Source organism: Pseudochaenichthys georgianus, chromosome 5 (genome assembly GCF_902827115.2).
Source record: "Pseudochaenichthys georgianus chromosome 5, fPseGeo1.2, whole genome shotgun sequence".
Taxonomy (NCBI): domain Eukaryota; kingdom Metazoa; phylum Chordata; class Actinopteri; order Perciformes; family Channichthyidae; genus Pseudochaenichthys; species Pseudochaenichthys georgianus.
Window position 1 is genome coordinate 16,463,141 of NC_047507.1, and position 20,972 is coordinate 16,484,112.

Consider the following 20,972-nt stretch of genomic DNA (forward strand, 5'->3'; position numbering starts at 1 on the left):
GTTTTCTTGTTTTAATTTCCTTAACTTCTGCATCCAATTTTGCCTGATATTATATTGTACCAAAAAATGCACAGTTGTAAGTAAAGTTGATTATGTTTTTATTAATAATAATGAAACGGTATCAGTAAACCATTAGGCCCTTCTTAGCTCGAGCTGTTTCTCTCCCTTACCTGCTCTGCTTGGTCCCCTGCCAACATCTATGACTCACAGGAGACTGAGTGACCTACTTTTTAAGTCTTCGAGGAGTGCCAGAAGATCTTTTTTATTTGCAAGACAATACAGTGGGTAAATGTAAGTCAATTAAAATGCACTTAATGCACCCATTTTTGGATATAAGCACCTAAAGGTTGTGTCAGCTTGGCAGAAAGCTCCCAGGAATGCCTTCATTATCACAAGGAGAGCAGATATGTGGTAAACAGTTGATATCTTATTATAGGCAAACTGAGTTTAAGGCCACACTGGCTCTCAACAAGCTCATTTCAAAAATATAACTCATTTAAGTGCTCTCATAATCCTGCAATCTCTGTGTTCTTTTATATTGCGCATTGGCAGTTTATCCAGGTTGTCAGAGATTATGGTCTGTACTTGTAGACAAAGCATTTATTTACACGAATCAGGGAAAGTTGCCTCAAGGCCTAGTCAGTTTGCTTTAGTAATGACAGAGTTTTGTCTGTACTGGGAAGGTTTAAGTCTGAACAGTTGCTCTTAAATATGATGGGGATTAGGACAGGAGATGAAATGTTTGGGTACAGAAGCCGTCTCCCTAATGCCTGGTTTAGAGTTTGCCTATACCTCTGAAAAGAAAACTAGCATGGGATCAAAGGCCATAGGATATCTCGGATGGTTTGAGCTTGTTTTTCATTGGAAGAAAATGCCGCTTTGCAGTAGATGGAATTTCCACTTTAATCACTAATTGGCGTTTTTTGGTGGTGTTGTCTCTCATCGAAGCAGAAACAAGCTGTGCAGCTGAATGCAGTGTCTTCGCTGCTCTTTTCCCTTAAACAAGGCTTGGCTGCTTTGATATGTCAGTTTTGTTTTAGTGTGCCGCCTCCGTCTTGACACGATTGGCCCCGCTCGCTCCGACCTCCTGGAAACCCCCCGGCGTGCCCGCCCCAGGGTGTGTGTTGTGTTCAGTCATTTATTCGGCTTCCTCTCAAAGGCTGCCATGCCTTCACTTCCCTCTGGTTTCCCTCCTCTTATTAAGATGCAGAAGGCAGAGCGGGGTCTGAAAGGCTTTGTGACTGGTGTGTGCAGTGGGGGGTTAGGGAGGGACTGCGAGCAGGGACACTCTAATGACTTAATGTGCAATGTAAAGACCGGCCACACTGCAGCTAAGTTCCACAGCTCACAGCGCTCGGAGTCCAGTCTTTGTCAAAATGATGCTCTGACAAAAGTGACTATAATTGGAGAGGAACAAATTAGCAAGTCTTTGGTTAATGCTGATTGCTGCTTCGGTTTATGCCTGATAATCCCCATTTACTCATCTGAAATGACTGCCTCTGAAAAGCTCTTTTCTCTTGTCATTTCTCCAATAAATGTTGTGATATTTTTGCCACTTTTTCAGAGGCTCGAGCGTCGAACCACTTTGAGCTCCACTCTGCCATTTTGTTTTCCGTGTAATCTTCCTGGTGACTTTATTCGAAACCTAGCAGGACATTTCTCAGTTCAATACATTCATAGTTGCCTATATCACTTTACTGTATTTTCTCTCTTGGTCTGTTACAAACGCACGTCCTTTTATTTGTGGTTTGCTAGAATACTGCTACTGAGATAAGAAGCAGGGCTAGTACAAATAATCACTGGTGATACTGGTGCCTGTAAATTCAGTTCCTGCTGGCTCCATCAGACAATCTGCTCACTCCCAAAAATGTGATTCAGCACCACACATTATTCCCCACAGAATTGAACATATGATTTTTAGTCACAGGACATTTTAATATATTTTAGAGCCATGATGAGCTGCGTCGATGAATTGAAAATCCATATTTTTAAATGCATTTCAAGTAGAGGTGAAAGGCAGTGAGTTATGCACAATGAACCCACAAAGAGACTTTTAAGTGTCCCATTATATTTCATAAACAGAATTCAACTTGAATATGACTTTATAGAACCTCATATGTTAAAGTTGCAAATGGCAGTGGCTACTTGTGTACGTCTTTACTAGAAATATCTCTGCCTCATGGCATTGGATGAAAGTAATGCAGTGTAATGCAACAAAGCCTCCCGTCATGAAGATTATAATATTTAGTTTTTCGTTAAATGGTTTTCGAGAGGTTTTGATTATTTTGGAGGATGTCCTTTTTGGTGCTGTTGTTGAACTGCATTGCATTTCATGGAGTGTTGAAAATGTTGAGTCACACTTAGCCCATTGTCATACCGGCCTAAAGTAGAGATTGAAATGTTTACCAGCTTTTCCATCATCTCTTCATCACAACAAACACTGCAGCCACATTTACTTCGTGAATCACGGCGGTTTAAGTGTAATACAATATCATGTATTATCATTACACAGCTTCAATGACAGAAAGTCCCAGAAAAAAATCCCTACAGATGAACTTAATACAAACATATCAACAATGAACCACTATCCTATTGACATGCAGCAGGTTTATCTTGTGACATTCAAGAGCCAAAGCGCTCTGGGTTAATACGATGCTGGTTAACATTTGGGTTTTTAAACCTCCAACATTTCAGAAACCAAGAAAATATATAGGCATATTACACATAATGTTCCATTGGGGGGGATTTACCTGTTTGATGATTGGCTTTCAGTTGTTGTGGCTGCAGTGGTTTTCTACTCACGTCATCAGTCAAAGCGTCCTCAACCACAACCGTCACCAGCTTCTACGTAGGGAGAGTGAAACCCCTGAAAAAAAAACTGCATTTCTGAATGGCAGTGAAAACATTTGAGGTAATTTATATTCCTGCACGGCAGATTGTGGTTTTACAGTTAAGACATGTACAGAGGTTTGTTTGAGGAAAGGTTTCTATTCTCATAATGATACAACTCTCTGAGAATATGGATCTGAAGGTCTTGAATCAAAAATAGTGTCCAAGTTCTCATTTCTAATTTCTCTTTATTTAGTCTAGCTGCTGAGTGTGAGTCAGAGAGGACTGAGGAGGATGTTCCTTCTCAATAACGGGTAGTATCTCAAAGTGCAAAATAAGGAGCAGCGCAGTCTGTTTGAGAATTTCCATTTGAAGAAGATAAGGCTTTAAATGTTATTTTTTTGGCTTGGTGCTATTCTAAATAGAAGTCCATAGTCACAGGAACCACTACAGGTCTGGTCAGGAGCGTGCACGGTGCACGGTGCACTGTAGGTCTCTCTGCTCTTCCCTTTCACAGTGACTCATGGCACATGACTCACCACTTTCACTAGGAGTCATCTTGAGCAAAAGCTCCTCATTCAAAAACAGAACATGTACTTTTTCCTCTTTTTGGAGGTTTTGCTCTTTTTTTAGTAAAGTATGTGACATTTAGTCATTGCTGTTGAAACTCACCTTCTGCGCAACAACTTTAGATGTGTTGACTTGTGACTGATATTTATTAAAATAAGAGTTAAAATATAAAAAGGTCAGAACAGCCTGCACCCTCTGTGCATAACATTTGACCTGAGGCAAAGCTAATGTCTTCATCTTGATCATTGTTTCCAAACCAACTTGGTCAAATGTAAAGCTATTCAATTTATCATAATATCCAAACATTTATTCTCTTATTTAAAAAAGTGAAACTAGCAGCAAGTAAAAATGTTTGGCAATTGTCTAATCAGTTGGTTGATTAATCATTAAAGCACTAAAACTACTCCGAAACAAAAAAGCTCAAGTATTTAAGATCTGACTGATTTAGTTAAGACTTGAGTGATTTCATTATAGAATGTATTTATTATATGATTTTAGATGGAGTCTTTTAGAATGATCCCCCAGCTGTACCCAGTGTATTCATAGACTGTTAAATAGCGAAAGGACCAGTTGAAAAACAATGTCATGCACATAAAGAAAAGCCGGTCATCGGTCTCAGGTGTGTGAGACCTTAGCGTGAATGGAGACCAATGGCTCCATCCCATAACTCACGGTCTCATCCTTCTCAGTTGAGCACACTTGATTTGTAATGCACAGGAAGGGGAGCAAAGGCTGGAAGGTAGACCTCTGTTTTTCGTGTGTGTGTGTGTGTGTGTGTGTGTGTGTGTGTGTGTGTGTGTGTGTGTGTGTGTGTGGGTGTGTGTGTGTGTGTGTGTGTGTGTGTGTGTGTGTGTGTGTGTGTGTGTGTGTGTGGTGTGTGTGTGTGTGTGTGTGTGTGTGTGGTGTTGTGTGTGTGTGTGTGTGTGTGTGTGTGTGTGTGTGTGTGTGTGTGTGTGTGTGTGTGTGTGTTGTGTGTGTGTGTGTGTGTGTGTGTGTGTGTGTGTGTGTGTGTGTGTGTGTGTGTGTGTGTGTGTGTGTGTGTGTGTGGTGTGTGTGTGTGTGTGGTGTGTGTGTGTGTGTGTGTGTGTGTGTGTGTGTGTGTGTGTGTGTGGCCTGCATTTGTTTGCTGTCTGGGGCCCAAGGTGGAGCTCTCTCTGTCAGATGAGTGAAGCTCTGCAGAGGCACTGGGAGTTCTGTTTCATCTCCTCTCATACTGCTCTGGAGCAGACATGCAAATCTGCTGTAATGAGTGCAGCCTGTGTGGTGGTGGTAGGGCGAGGAATTTAAAGTGGGGGGGGGGGGGGGGAAAGGTAGGTAAGACGCCGACAGCCGAGCCAGATAGCAGAGCACGAAGAAATGTAAGGGATTTAGGAGAGGGTATGTCAGGAGCGTTGGAAGTGACAGGGAGTCTTCCCTCTCAAATCAAACATTCATTAGCCCGCTGCGGCTGCTCCCTTCCCTTCGCTGTGGAAACACCGAGGTGAAGATGCAAATGGTGCCACGCTAATTAGCCTTATCTTTTACACCACCAAGACGAGGTGTGAAAAAAAAAACCCCGCTGCATCATCATCATCCCTGTTAGCGAATGTAATGAGGCTTTTGTGTGATTTCTTCCGAAAGTTTAGCATCCTGAAATGCTTGTTTGTGTGAATGTATTCTCGGTTTACTACAAAGAGGTGACGTGTTAATTTATCACAGCAACCCAAATATTTTGAGTGAACGCGAAAAATCACGACAATAGTAACAATCACATCATGAGTTAAGAAAACAAATCCATTCAGTGTTTCCTTAACCAGCAACAAACTGGTTCTACTAATGATGTGTGCTGATGGATAAATACTCTGCTGTGACTGACATGCTGCAGGAATATTTCACCTGCCACCCGTGCTGCAGTCCGTGAAGTGTGTCGTAAACCCCATTAGTCAGTGCTGGGCTGTCCAATAACTGTGCCAATGTGATTTTATTCACTCATAAAGAATGAAATCCCCAGTCAATGTTTGGATGCTTTCGCCTCCGTCTCCATCCAATAATGTAAAGCACTCAAGACTTTTGATGAGCTCTGCAGATCGATCGGAGGTTAACAGCCACTTCACATACGCTGAGACCTATAATATGTCATCATGGGGTCCTTAAATCTCTAACTATTCAGGGGGCAGAGCCATAGGGCTTTTTGTGCCCAAAGGCCAAAGTAACTATAAGCTCCAGGATGTTATAGAAAGAAACAAGAGTATCCTTTAGTGCATTTTTTACAACAATTAAAAAAACCATGAAGATTAGGCAAATCAGATAATGGATTTAAAAGCTTGGCCTTAAAAAGAGTGGTCTTTTTTTGTCAAGCACTGTTGCGTGACATGTAGGATATTCCAGGAATCCATAATGGAGATGGTTTGGATTGAGAAATCCGGTTATTTTATATTTTCAGTTTCAATTCTCTGACCTTTGCTATTTTACCATTTCCTTAACTTCCCGTTTCCTTTTTTCCTTACCCTTTTATACAATTGATAAATAACAACACATGTGCAGCTTTAGTCCTATTTAATGAGGACCAAGTGACAGCTAGTGGTTTTTATGCTCTCTGAATGAAAGCTATACACACAATTATTATTACAATTTATGATCAAAACAGTTGGTAATAGTTTGTCTTTGTAGATCAACTATCCAATGCATCAACCAATTGCTGTAGCTCTTTGTATAGACCAGTAGAAAAAGTACCTTTGGAGCAGAGACTTGAGTGAAGTTGGACGTAGGATTTTGACATTTACTGACTTTTCCATAACCGTGTCAGAAGCAAGATATTTCGAAAGTTGGGAGTGAGCTATTGACCCATCATGGCCAATATGATGCTAGAGAGCAGAGTGTTAGCAGCCCACACGGTGTCTTCACCTTCCTCCTTCGAAAGGAGTTCCTCATTGGAAACACCGCAGCAAATGTCACAACAGTAGAGGAGTATCTCCTTCTGCTCTCACCTCCTGTCTGAAAACACACTCGGATTGCCTCCTGCCTGCTTCTCTAGAGAGAGAGGTCCCCGGAGTTTCTCATGCTGTCTGGGCCTGCTGTGACCTTTATTTGTCTCTTACTGACAAACACGTTGACTATTACTCATCTGCACTTGATCAGTGCTGAGTGGTTAACGGAGGCCTTAATCTTATTGTTTAAAAATAAATTGACCACGATAAATTGACCAATATCATATAGTATTTTTGAAAAACATCTTTCGACACAAGAAGTTACCTAACTGACATCATCTTTTGACAACGTTCATATTTTGAGGAATGCTTGAATTTAATGTAATCGTCATGCCAACTCCTATGACATCCCTCATTGGCTTATAAGATATGGCTTGCGAAATATCAATAATGCACCACCTTGCCTTGTGCAAAGATAAGCTGTATTTAACAAATTATTTTTGTCAATTACATAAAAAGACAAAAATGTTCAGTTATTTTGATGTAGTATTTTTTAAGGAAAACAGTCTCACACATGACGATGATCTATCTTGTTGCAAATTGTGTTCCTTTTGGATTGTTTGAACTTTGATGACATTGCCTTTGAGCAGGAAATTATACTGGGTATTTTTCACTTTTCTTACGTGGTGTTCTTATTTTCCATTAAGCCTACACTATAGAAATGTTGTCGTTTCCTATGTACATAAAATCCAAAGGTTTACTTTAAACATAATGATGAATGAAGACCAACGATATATTTGAAAATGTAATCAAACTTCTTCAATGATATTTATTTTCAGGCTACAGATCATTGTTATTAAACATTAGTCATATTTTTGTCTTGATTTTTCCACTGAAGGAACTGCCACATATGTAGTTAGCTAATTTGTGGTTAGTGCCCAAATAATGCCAGCAGCTAATCCATCATTTGCCTAAAAGCCTTTCTTCAGAGGAGTGCCACTATGCTTGAGTAACCATTCAATCTCGTCGTGTCGGTTTAGCAGTGAAAGCCACAAAGGTTTGACTGTAGGCCTAACTCACGTGTCTGCTGTTTAAATGGTAAATCCTCAGGTTTTGTGATGAGCTATTGTGGCTCTTGTAAGGCAGTAACCTCACAGTGATGAATCCACTTTTATGCTAGGAGGTATTTTCAATGCAGAGCTTAAACCAACAATGACTGCTGCTACCTTCCCCCTTCCCCATCCACACCTAGATAAATAGCAACATTGTCTCCAGGATACCGAATTAATTGAAATGATCTGGAACGGAGCAGAGTGAAGAGAACAGGCATAGACAACGACAGATGTCTGTCCACGTGAAACCAAATTCCTTGTCTGTCATGCAGCGCTTTAGACAGCCACAGCCTTATAGTTTACTCTTCCTAATCAGCAGCAGTAGTAGAAGACAAAAAGCTAGCTGCCCCCAAATGACCATGGAAGTCATCTGGAGAATGCTCAAGGAATTTATTAGCTTCAATAAACACAGACAATTCCTGGTGACTACGAGAGCACCAGTTAAATTCAACAGCTGATTGGAGTTCTGTGCTGTATTCTGCCAGACTGTCTTTCAGGAATAAGATACATTTTCATCATTACGCAGATTATTGATCACGTGACTCTCCACATATAGCCCTTTTACCATGCAACGTACCAAGATTTAGGCCAGCACATTGTCCAGAGTTTACATTTCCACCAGTAGCGCACAACAGGAGACTGTCTTGGTCAGAAGCATTATCCCCTACTGGGAATACTGAGAGTGAGTCTTAATGATACGAGGGGTGGCCCATGGGTAGATCGCGCTGTAGGCCAGACGAGATGCATGTGTAGCCGGTTCATGGTTTGGTCATCAACAACCAAATCTCTTGCGGTTCCTTGAATTTGTGTTACGATTTCACTTTTTACTTACATTAATTCCAGATTCAAGTCGTCTCTCAGTTCAACAATTTTGCTCTGTTTTTTTTGTAAAGAGACCCTTCTTCTTTACCCTCAATTGTGTCATCAATATGCCCACTTGCTCTCTGTGAATTCTCAACAGTGAGTGCTTCTGTTTATACATTGCTCAATCAAACATTAAGTGGACTAAGTGCTATATATCTGGGTGTGAGTATGAGAGGTCCAAAAGACATTTTCGTTCTCACATAAAGCTTGTCCAGTTAATGTCTAGATCATTTTAGTATGGCAATGCATGTGTGAAAAGGTGTGTGTTATTTACCTGCACATTATGTGCTTGACGGGGGGATTGAGTCTGGGGGTGTTTCTCAATCTCGAGTACGTTTGCTTGGTAGCACATGTCTTCTGAGCATCTTGCTTCAGAAGCGAGGCAAGAATACTTCCTGGGATTCGGAAAACGAAGAGTGGAACAGGCGAGCAAGTGTGCAGGTGTGCGTCATATGAGAGGCCCTGCCTTACATTTTCCGCCCCAGATTTTGGGAAATTGGTCCGTGTGCAAAGCATTGTGGGGATTTGAAGACCGCGGAGTCTACACATGTGCAGCCTCGAAATGTCTCCAAACGAAGTACGCCAGGCTCGGTAGAATAGTATGCTGGACATTGGAACAGTACTTCGGCGGCACTCAATGACGTAGTATGCTTGAAATAGTGGCTCTGGAGCAGCTTTACTCGACATTGAGAAACACCCTCAGACACTATAGGAGTTTTAGCTATACGTGATAACACAGTGGTAGAAAAAGCAGAAGAAAATATGTAACTATTGACCTGTGACTTTTATCCCTCTAATATAGCACATATTGAATAGCACGTATTTGTTGTGCAACTTCCAATGTATGCTGCATTATCGCTCAGGGGGAAAGGGCATGGATTTATGGCCGCCTCTCAGCAATATGCCATGAATCAACCAGCTTGATCATAAATGGCTGCTATTTCCTGTGAAGCATTTGCATTCAGCAGACTGTTTAAGCCTTCCATTTGTCACGTACAGGTTCACTCATGTAGCTCCAAGTGTTTATATGTAACATGTTCAAAGCCAGTGGGAGAGTATTCACGCTGCGTGTTATCAGTGGGCTGTGTTATGATCTGCAGGTACAGTGCTCAGTGCATGCTCCAGGAGCATCTTAAAGAGCCTGTACGGAGGCGCAGTAAACCAGGGAAATGGGACATGCGGAGTCAAAGAGCAGCGCTTCAACAGCTTAATGATGTAGAGGCATCCAGCTCCGTCAGGCAGTAAACTCTTTAATATGCTGTTAATTATTTCTGAGAGATTGAATATTGATTAAAAAAACCAAATGGTTTTAATTATAACTCCAGCTCCAGTGCCATTTTAAATGAAGACGATTTGAGGCTTTACGTGAGAAGAACATCTAACAAATCTACCAAACCAAAGCTAAATGTAGTTTTGACTGTTCTTTCTGGGTTTGAGAGCAGCGGTGCTCTGCCTTGGTGTAACCAGTGTCTCGGCTCCTTTAGCTCCAGAGCTGCCAATGCTCATCCACTGTCTACATTTGAAATGCATGACCTGATTCCTGCTCTGTGTAGCACATGCATTGTCAACCCAGGTAATTCCTTTAAATCACGCTTGGGTAATTCTAGCATGGTTTCTTTTGTAACACGTCTCTGTCGCACTTAGAGACACGGCTCACACACTGTTGTTTCTGAGAGAGATGACATGGATACATTTAACCATGATACATTGTTAAAAGAGAAACAAATATTAATAATAATATTTCTTTGCTCAAAGTATACTGTTTTATACTTAAGAGTCACATCATACGGTATTTATGTAAACAATTAAATGTTAGGTTCTCATTTATCCAAACAATCTTTTGTAACATTCATTACAATGCGAACAAGCCTGCCTGCAACCAATGATTATTTCAATTAACGAGCAATCTGACAATTATTTTCGCAATCAATGTATTGTTTAAAGTGGCATAGAATAGTGTTAAGAAATGGCTGTCATCATTTCCTGAAGCCCCAAACCCAATATATTCAGTTTACGCTCACAGAAGAAAAAAAAGCAGCATGCTCGCAATTATTATGCTGTTCCAATGAATGCTTGGATTTTTTTCTAGCATTTAATGAATTCTTAAAAATATTTGCCAATCAATCTTTTTTCAATGAATAAATTCTTCCATTGACAATTGGCAGCTTTTTCCTCCCAGGCAAACGGACACTCGCAGCTCACTGCGTGGCTCAGAGACTGGCTCGACATGTAACACTGACGCTGGAACAGATCTAGCGAATGCTGATGTAGATCAGCCCTCACCAAAAAGCTTGGCCTGCCGGAGCCTTAAGTGGTCTATTTGTGATTCAGCAGCAGGACCTTGCTGGCTGCCAGGCTGGCGTGGAGTCTACCTCCCAGGGGGAGTGTGTTAATGCGGGCCCCCAGGCCGTGGGACTGGGGTAATTGGGTTCGCATGGTCGATGTCAGGGCACCCCTGCCACCTCCAAAACAAAAGCCACCTCCGAGGCAAGCTGTTAGGGACAGAGAGACCAACCTCTCCTGATCGCTGCTCCGATTCACTGCAGAGGCTTATTCCATTACTGGCATGTAATGTACGTTTTTTTTTTTAACCTGCATATTAGATTATGAGCTGTTGTGTGTGCTGCTTAGATCTGTACCTTTTTATCTACATCCATCCAACCAAACCCACATTTAGATGTCTGACTGCTCAGAGCATCTCTCTATTATCTAAATGTGCTGCATCTATTCACATTTCTCTCTGGTTTGACTGTGTCTGGAGTCAAGGGTCACACACCCTGTTGCTTGCTCTGTGTCCTCTCCAGACAGCCTGAAGCGGCTCTGTTGATCCACTGCCAGCTCCCAGACCTCTGATCCTCCGTCCCTCTGCCCGTCCATCTCTCTGTATATCTGTAGCAGCTGTATGCATGTTCTCCTCACCACATTCAGAAGACCTTTTTTTTGGCACTGACTAATAAGACAAAGGTGTCTCTTTTAAGGTTCAGTGGGTTTAAACAAACTCACAGTTTAGCTTTGCTTTGTTGACAACTCTCTCTCCTCAGCGTTTAACCGCCCCACAGCCACAGTTGCGCTCCCGATTGATTGGCAGAATAATTATGAACTTGATTTGTTCATCCACAGGCGAAGTGGGATTGAGGGAGTAGGGGAGCAGAAAGAGCATGTATACCATTATTCCTTTGTGAGCAAAGAGGTCTGCTTGTCTGCATCTTAAAAGCCAACTCTAATACAACATTGCCTACTAATAACACTGACACACAGATTGCACTGTAAAACATAGACGTTTTTGCACATTATGTCAGCGGCGAGGAGGCCCCGGTTGGCGCCCGGCTATGCTTCAGGCTGCAATAAGCTGAACAATGCGCTCAGTCGCGTGAGCGCTGAAGCGATAATTGACACATCCTGAAAACGCAAGTAAGGACTGGGTTATTAATGCTTCTTTCCAGGGGGTGGTTTGAGCTGAAACATTAAGACCTTAATTGAGAAGGAAGACTGACATTTTTTTTTTTTTTTAATGAAGACGAGGCTTAGGGTAGTTGGCTGCATAATTACAGAGCTCATGTGCGATCACAATACTGAGATGCATGCTATTTTAGATTGAGAGATTTCAAAAATAACCCTCCAAGTCCTTTGCCTCCAGGGCTGGAACAAGTGAGGAGTCTGCCTTTTGACTGAAGGGCAGGTGAGCAGAGTTCCCACCCCTCCCTGTTTATCCCCCTTGCAATCGCTAGGAAAACAAAGGCTTCTCCCACGCTGGATATAAAGCCGTTGATATGGAAGGTATGACCCGGGTTTCGGTCGAGAGTAAAGAGGCCAAAGGCTTGTTACCAGGTTACATCACTGTTGTTGTTGTGAGTGCATGTGCCAAATCTTCAGGCATAACAGGGAGCACGCTTCACGATTCTCCTCCCATTTGCCAAGTTACCATCACACTACAGGAAGATTCTTGTCATAATAAGCTCTCTCTCTCTCTCTCTCTCTCTCTCTCGACACACACACAGCAAGGTTTTGCCAGCATTTAACAATCAGTGGTGTAAATATTTATTTTGGTCTGTTTGAAACCTAGTGACATTGTTATTAATGCAGCATTCATCACGTCTACTGTTCTGAGGTAGCGGATACCGTGTGGCGGTTGCACGTCTTAATGGAAGTGTGTGTGGAGCTGAGCAGACGCATGCTGCTGGAGTGTTAGCCCTGGCGGATGCATGTCTGCTGTAGAAGGGGATTAATCGAGGAAATTGCAGATAAGTGCAGGAGAGTCTGGTACCTGTCAACAGTCATGTGTCTGCAAGTGGGAGTGAGAATGTGAGCCGACTAGCCTACTCTTTTCTCAGAAAGGAAATTATGAAAGTAATGCACAGGTATAGTGTCTATGTGTTCTAGGTAGATAAAGAAATAGGCTAGGTGAGTGTTATATACAAATATGAATAGCATTTTGGTGAGTTTGAGGATTGAGCCTATTTTGTTTAAGTCTGTCCTTAGATGCAACAGCAAACTCACCAAATAATAACAAATACCAATACTTTTACATCTAGACTTTATGCTAAGCTAGGCTAATTGACCTCCTGATTCTTATTTAACACACAGGCGTTACGAAGGTATCGATTTTCCTATTCACTATGAGAAAGGAAGGAAAGGCAAGTTTATCTATACCACATTTCAACTTAAGGCAATGTAATGTGATTTACAAAGATACAACATTTTAAAAGCTTAAACATCAAGTGCAACAGAAACGCATTATAAAATAGCATTTAAATAAATTAAAAAGCCCAATAAATAAATTAAACAAGCTAAAATAGAATAAGAAAGGTATAAAATAAAAGCATTCAAGTAACAGTGCAGTGTAAGATATAAATAGTTATTTTATTTCAGACCAAATTAAGCACTGCATCTGATTTTGTATTTTCTTTTTTCGCTAGCACTTGCTTTCTTTCATCCCGCAGAAACACAATCAGCTCACAGCAGGTAAACTCATGTGTGTTCGGTTCATCAAACACAGTACAAATACATTTTGTCAGGTTTATTGACCAAACATTTAGAGACAGAAATGGCAGATGAAAAACATTTAGTGTGCGTCCTGTCTCCTTCAGTTAGGGATATGCTTCTTAATTATCCTTGACTAACACTTCCTGTGGGGTGTGTTGCTGTGTCTTTAAGTATTGCTCACTACTTGTTGCTCTTGACTGAGACTTGGACTGTAATTTAAATGGTAAAATCAGTCGTATTCACCTTATTCAGTTTTACATACTTCCCTTTAATGTGCCTCTTTTACTTCTGCTTCAGTCAGCGGTTCCCTCAGTGGTTCCCTCTGGTTTTGCAGAATGTCATGAAACAGGAGGCGTTTGTTTCATTCATTAAACTAAAGATTGCATGTGACAAGAGTGCAGGGATATTATTATAGTGTATTTTGTGGCTGTCGAAACCAGTGGTTTCAAATAGTTCCTTATGTGTTTCTAATATTTGTATTGTTATAGTCTTTCAGGTATGATATTTTGGATGTGTTGGATCTCATAGATTCACAGCACATAAACCATATGCAAAATAACATGGTTTTGATAAAAGCAATATTGTTATTCAAAGGGGACCTATCATGCAAAATGCACTTTGTGATGTCTTTCATACATACATATGTGTCCCCGGTGCGTCGGGGAACTAGGTTTTGGTTGTGCTGTAGAGCAAGTTGTAAAGCTTTGTACAACATCATCTAGTGTTACTGTAATTGAAAAAAGTTACCTAACCCACAAATAACAAAATACAGCATCCTCTGTTGATGCTTCATTCTGATGTGATATTGACAGTACTTTCCAATCGTCATAAAACAGTAAGAAGTTGAACTTATGTTCATCGGATTAATTCAAAATTCAGAAATGAGTAAAGATTTACATTCAGGGGTGGTTCTGCATTCATCGCATCATCAATACTTCATCAATACTTTCTGCATTAGGATTCAAATAAAGTAGCTGCTTATTGTCATTATATCAATTGTTTATTAAAGAAAGTCATTGTAGCAATATCCCACTTTAAGTATTCATTTGATCCCGGGCCAGCCATTTTAAGGGGTACTGAAACATTTAAGTAGTTGCTTGAGTACAGACATGAATTTTGCAATAGTGGCGATGGGGAGCAGAAGTGACGCAGTAACTGTCTTGTCATCGGAGTACATACTTGCCTAACAGGATGAGGTTGACGTAATCTGCTGTGTTGAGTATCCCTGGTTGTGACTCAGCTCATTGTCTCACTGGAGATTGTTGAATAAAAGCGCAGTCTGGCACATGTTTAATAACCAAGCTGTCAGTTTGATTGAGCCACTTCAGACTTAGGAGCTGAGACACAAAACACAATCACTGGTTTACTGTCAGTGCACTGTTGGCAGCGGCAACGTTGATAAATCCTGTCGAGACCTTGGTAAATTAAGATGTTACAAAAACGCTTTCATTTCCCATTCAGAACTAAATCTGCCATTAATCCACTGAGGACAAAGAAACTTTGAGTGTTGAATAGAGAATACATTTGACCATCTTTTTCTCCCTCTCAGCCCTCAAATACTCTCCATTCTAAAAACAAATTAAAGTTGAGAAAGAAATGTCCCTTTCCTTTATTTGGCGGTGACGGTGATGGAACCCCATTTTCCTAGAGCTGGATCAAAGTGGCTGTATGTGTTTGGGATCCCAAGTCAGTTCCCTTGGGCTCGTAATAATAGCGCCTGAACTCTGACTGCTACATCTCCCCTGGCTTTTTCTTCTAATCTGTTCCCGCCTCACCCGCCCCAGACCCAGTTGGTGAACACACTCCGACAGTCATCTCTGACGCGGCGGCGGCAGGTCGGGGCTTGTCCCTGCTCTGACTGCCCCACTGCCTGGCAGCGTAATGAAGGCAGCGGGGGGGCCGCCTCACTGACTGCCTGTGATGCCCTGCTTCATCATTCCTGCCTCAGCCTGCCGAGGTTTCTCTAATTAAGACACCGGCTTGGCCCTGCAGATTATGTAGCAGCTGGATCATTAGCGGAGAGGGTCAAATGGCATGTGTCTCTGTGTAGCGGGAGGAGCTCCTTTCATCCCCCCCCTCTCCATCAGCTCACCTCTGGTGGTCGCCAGGAGGCTCTGCCTGCTACTTCTCCTTCGATACCCTTATTCATTCTGAGCGTTTAGTGTCAGTAGCAGGATCACAGAGACTTAACCTGTATTAAGGCTGCTCAATTAATCGTATTTTAATCGCGATTACGATTATGGCTTGCAACGATTACGAAAACAACGTAATCGAAATAAAACGATTATTTTTGTATTATTATTACTTCTTTTTTGGTTTGTCAGTTGAATTATACTTGGGTAATCAACTATTAAAAACATACTGTTCCAAAAAAAATTCTCCAATAAATGGATGTTTTCAAAGTCAATGAATAATCGCATTTAATAATCGCAATTACAATTATTGACCCAAATAATCGAGATTATGATTTTTGCCATAATCGAGCAGCCCTAACCTGTATAGATCCTGACACTGAGCTGCCAGTTCAGGTGCACCCATGAAATGAAATGTATTAAATAGCTACAAGTAATTACTATTTTCAGTTATGATTCATCTGCATTTTACTGCAGTTACTTCAAAGGCGTTTTCATCCAGGTCTCCAACCTGTGAACAATTTGCACATTTTAAATGAAGGAGGAATAGAAAATAATAGAAAATAGGCTTTTTTTTCTCCATGTGAATAATTTAAAGTTAAACTCGATATATCTTTGCTTATCAAAAGGTTTGGCCATAAAACATTTGTTGTGCTGGTCTCGTTGAAATAGTACCGCTGCGGACAACTTTGATTTCAGTCAGTTGCAAAAGATTTGAAAGGTCACAAGTATTCATAGAGATAAAACCGTCTCAAACCACTCCTCAGCAAAATCCCTTTTTTGTTTTCAACCTTCATGCTCGGTAAGTTCCAAACATTCACCATTTTGCCAAACAATGGCAAAATAGGCTTCTTTCAAGTCATGCTTTCGCCCTTCTCAAAGATTTTGAACTGAGCCAGAAGTTGCATTCTGGGCGATAGTTTGGTGAAAATATTTTAACATGTTTATGTGGATGGCTCCAGCAGTGATACTGATACTAACATGTAATGCAATGAAATCAAGGTAACTAACTACTGTTCTAAGTACAGCCATCTCTGAACTTTGCTCAACAAAGGATAAACTTAAGGCGGAATACAGGCAGGATATTCAATGAATTAAAAGGTACATACAATTAACAGAGAAAAACATTGGATAGGAACTTTAAAGTTCTTGATGAAACCCAACACTGATTATAAGGTAGTATTTATTATCAAAGCTTGACTCCATTAATGATCTCTACTAACTGCATTTGGCTTTTTGCTTCTTAAAGTTCTGTTGGGTATTTGGAAGAGAAAAAAAAGCCTCCATCATCTGGCTCTGGCTGTGCACGCTGATGGCAGATTCTGAATTGGCTGCTGAGCACCGGCTCCCCCCCGCTGTGAGAGATCAATTGAAGGAACAACCACAAACTGCTTGTGACCAAACGACTGCCAAAGCAGTTTGCCCAATTTAGAAATATCTCAGTATTCCTGCTTCATTTCATATTGACAGCAGATGCCCATAAAATGTATGTTTTTTTTCAAAACTCCTTCCCAACTTTTTGGCTCGCTAATGAAGTAACATACATATTTTTTTAAATATTGGTGTACAAATATAATACATACTCCTGAAAAGACCAACCTATTTAAAGCTAATCTCACTGTGGTATAGTATTTATTAAGATTCATGTCAAAGTGGTTGAATGGTAATAATTGAGATTCCTTATACTATATTTGAAATATATGGTATTTGACCTATTGAGTGCAGTCAGGACTATTTATTCCCAGTGTGACAGCCAGAGTGCACACTCAGAATCGCACATGCTGACACACACTCACTCGCTTGTGCGAGCATGCTTAGTCAAGAGAAATCCCCCCACTTGTTGAGGATTTCTCGTTCTCCCGCCTTTTCTCTTTTCTCTCTCCTTCAGCCAGATTGCAGTGTCATCCTGCTCTGGGTTTTTTTTTCTCCCACAGATCCGCGTGTTCACCTACGATTGTAACTCTAGACCTTTCTACTCTGCCCTTCTATTTTAAGCCGGGCAGGGCAGTGTGCCGAGAGGGACGGGCAGACAGGCTGTTGTGGCCTGCGCAGCCCGGCCGACACGCTGAGGGTCGACGACGGCTTTGCAAGACGACACTGGCTGGCTTGTTTACGGCAGAGGCTCCGTCTGGGGGAGGAAGGGGAGGAGTCATGCAAGCTGGCAGACAGGGAAGAAAAGAGAGGGGGTTTACTATCCTCAAGAGAGTCGGAATTCCTCCTGAGCCATTCCCCCATTTGGCTGGCAGTTGTGAAAACAATTGCCTGGCATTTACTCTCTCTCTCCGTGCAGATGGAGTCCCTATGAGTCAGCTCTGAGAGCAGCAAGCGGTGGAGAAAGTGGTGGGCTTATGATCTACTGCACGGCGAATATAAGCATACTTTACAGAGACACTCGGTTTTTGATGTTGGCCAACTGTTCCGAGGTGCTTCCTAGTTTGCATTTCTTTTTATTCTCTGCAGTATTGATATGCATAATCCATTGCTGTCCTGTGCTCTTTGTGAGATAGAAAAGCTGTCTAATAAAGCCTTCTCTGTTTCCTGTTTCTCCAGAGTTGACCTACGGAGGACATCATGCTGATGAGCTGAGGGAGCCTTCATCCTCAAGCTGTCACTCGTCTGTTTGTTATTCCGCACCTGGTCCACTCTCCATCAGTCACCGAGCGCCAACAGCAACCACCACCACCTCCACCTTTTCCCCGCCCCCCTCCGGCCCAGCCTGCCGTCACCATGACGTCAGAGCTGGAGAGCAGCCTGACCTCCATGGATTGGCTTCCTCAGCTGACCATGCAGGCGGCCATCCGCAAGGCGGACGCCCAGAATGCCCACGGGCCAGGCATGGGCAAGAAGAGCGCCATGCTGGATCCTAACACCACGCTGGACCAGGAGGAGGTGCAGCAACACAAGGACGGCAAGCCGCCCTACAGCTACGCCAGCCTCATCACGTTCGCCATCAACAGCTCGCCAAAGAAGAAGATGACACTGAGCGAGATCTACCAGTGGATCTGTGATAACTTTCCCTACTACAGGGAGGCGGGCAGCGGCTGGAAGGTAAGAGAAAAAGCCTTTCTTTTTAGCTGATGTAGCTGTGTAGAAGTCTATTTTCATAATAAGGGCAATTGGGTTGCATTCTGATTAAAGTGGGGCTTCAGCCTTTTTACAGACTTCCTGATTTCTTGTCAAACCAGTTTTATTCCATTGTTTTTGAATACCGAATATCCTTTTGGTTTTTACAACAGTGGATATACAGTTACTCATATAACCTAATTCACTCATTCATTCACATTCTTCTTTGACCTTACCTTCTGAAGAAAGCTGTGGACAGCCTTTGTGAAAGAGTTGAGATTGATTTTTTCCTTGACTTAAATCATTGTTTTGTGGTCGCTGGGCATTTTAAATAAAGTGAGATGCCGTTGGTAATCACCATTGTCACTTCTGAGAGAGCTCAAAGAGAAACTACGAGTGCGCCAAATCACACTAAGTGCCTTACTTCTCTGAATGAAAAATGGTGCAGCGCTGAGAGAAGCATAGAAGTGTAAAACCCTGGATTAATATTCAGAGAAGTGGCCCCTATCTGTGCGAACAGACTAAATAGCCCATTCATGGGTGGTATTATTCATTGCAGATGCCTTGATAGGAGAAGGCCATTATGCAGAAAAGAGACAGTCAGTGCTGTGTCATCATCTCAAGGAGCCCATGATATACCGAGATGAAGCTATGCTGATTGCCTTTCTAAAGGGTCCAGATGGAAATTGATATTAGAATGAGTTTTCCAATCAGTCGACGTTTATTGGAAATAGAATCTTAGACACTGCTTTATTGCAGTCAGACAAGATGTATGAAGCCCATTTCCTGGGGCGACGAGGTGTGTGTGTGTGTGTGTGTGTGTGTGTGTGTGTGTGTGTGTGTGTGTGTGTGTGTGTGTGTGTGTGTGTGTGTGTGTGTGTGTGTGTGTGTGTGTGTGTGTGTGTGTGTGTGTGTGTGTGTGTGTGTGTGTGTGTGTGTGTGTGTGTGTGTGTGTGTGTGTGTGTGTGTGTGTGTGTGTGTGTGTGTGTGTGTGTGTGTGTGTGTGTGTGTGTGTGTGTGTGACACTATGTGTGACTATGAAATCTTTTGTTTCCTCCTTTGCCTTTATCAACCCTTATTAAGTTGTCAGAAACACAACAGTGTATGTGATGTCACGCTGCTTGTATCCCTGCATGGAGACACAGGCATCGTCTTGATTGTGACACCACACCACACACCTTCTTTAGCATCCAATTGAACTATTCATCACACACTTATGGTTTTCTCTACAGATATTGGCACACGTTTTCAGCACTTTTGTTGTTTCTTTTTTAAGAGGGTTTGGTTGCATATGGCACTCATTGGTCAATCTGTATCATTTATGGTACTTTAAATTCTTAATGTTTCTTTGTACGAGAGAGAGTTAATCATCCTGATGTGGGTTGAAGTGGACGTTATTGCTTGTAAGTAATAGTGTGACTGGCTAGCACAACTAAAATAACTGTAGATAAGACGCAACATGTATTTGACACTTGAATGCATACTGTTCCCTGCTTACACATTTCAGTGTGGGAGTCCTCAGTGAAAATCAGACCGGTACTGCTGCTGCCACCTCTGCACTTTTGTTCTATCCATTACAGCCCAGTGTAGATGGAGCAGAAAGGTGACACATGATATTAATTAGTCAACGCTTGGCTAACGAGTGTGGCCATTCGCGTGACTTTGTTTCCTTTGTTGTCTCCTGTGGTTTTGACATGAAATCAGCTGCTGCTTTCAGTATTGCTTTGTACAGGAGACACTTAAGAAATGGTTATTTTGTTAAAACCTCGTCTTAAATGCCTACAAATATTTAATAAATGGCACTCAAGAATTGGAAATGTCACACAGTATGGATTGATAACGGGTTGTTAAAATATCACAGGAGCTGTTTTGAAGATATGACATTTTAGATGAGGCTGAAATCTCTATTTTCAGGATTTTTGAAAGTGTCCGATTTAATTTGGAAGTAAGAAAGCATGCTGTTTGAAGCAGTGTTAGATTGTGGAAGATTTTTAAGATGTATACAATTCAATGTTTGTATTATTATTATTTTTTACCCACAGAGGTAACACTTACAGAAATATAAAATGTGGAAGTGGAAAGTGTTTCCATTAACTGTAGGTAGTAATGTAGATTTGACATGACTGGAATAACGCCATGGGGTGTAAGAGCAAGTTATAGATTTAGTCAGCATTGGTTGAGATTACGCCGCCTTCAAGTACTTTCTAGTTTAGTAAAGGTTTGCATAGATCTACAGATTTTGGCCTTATTGTGGGCTGCAACTGTAGAAATACCTCTCGTGTAAAAAACCACATCACGTTAACCAGGATGCTCAGTACAGGAAACTCTGAAATGCGGTTTGACGATGAGCTCAAACGCTAGAGCCTGCGTCACATATTTCTCAGTTCTTGTTAATGTGGTGTTTTCCATGTCATTGTTTTGTTTTCAGAGTATCTTAACAACTGAAACAATGTGTATCGAGTATTTATAAAATATTTTTATTGCATAAGACATTTGAATGAAATCCAATAGTG

At 41.6% G+C, this 20,972-nt stretch overlaps 1 protein-coding gene across 2 annotated transcripts in view; it reads left to right on the forward strand.

Annotated features, from left to right (window-relative positions):
* The window catches only part of foxj3 (forkhead box J3), a 68,873-nt gene that overhangs the window by 6,964 nt on the left and 40,937 nt on the right, over window positions 1–20,972 (forward strand). For both annotated transcript variants that reach the window (XM_034082778.2, XM_034082779.2), the window contains exon 2: window positions 17,947–18,444. In XM_034082778.2, the coding sequence (XP_033938669.1) occupies window positions 18,124–18,444 (321 nt within the window). In that variant the 5' untranslated portion in view covers window positions 17,947–18,123. The remainder of the gene's footprint in view (window positions 1–17,946; window positions 18,445–20,972) is intronic.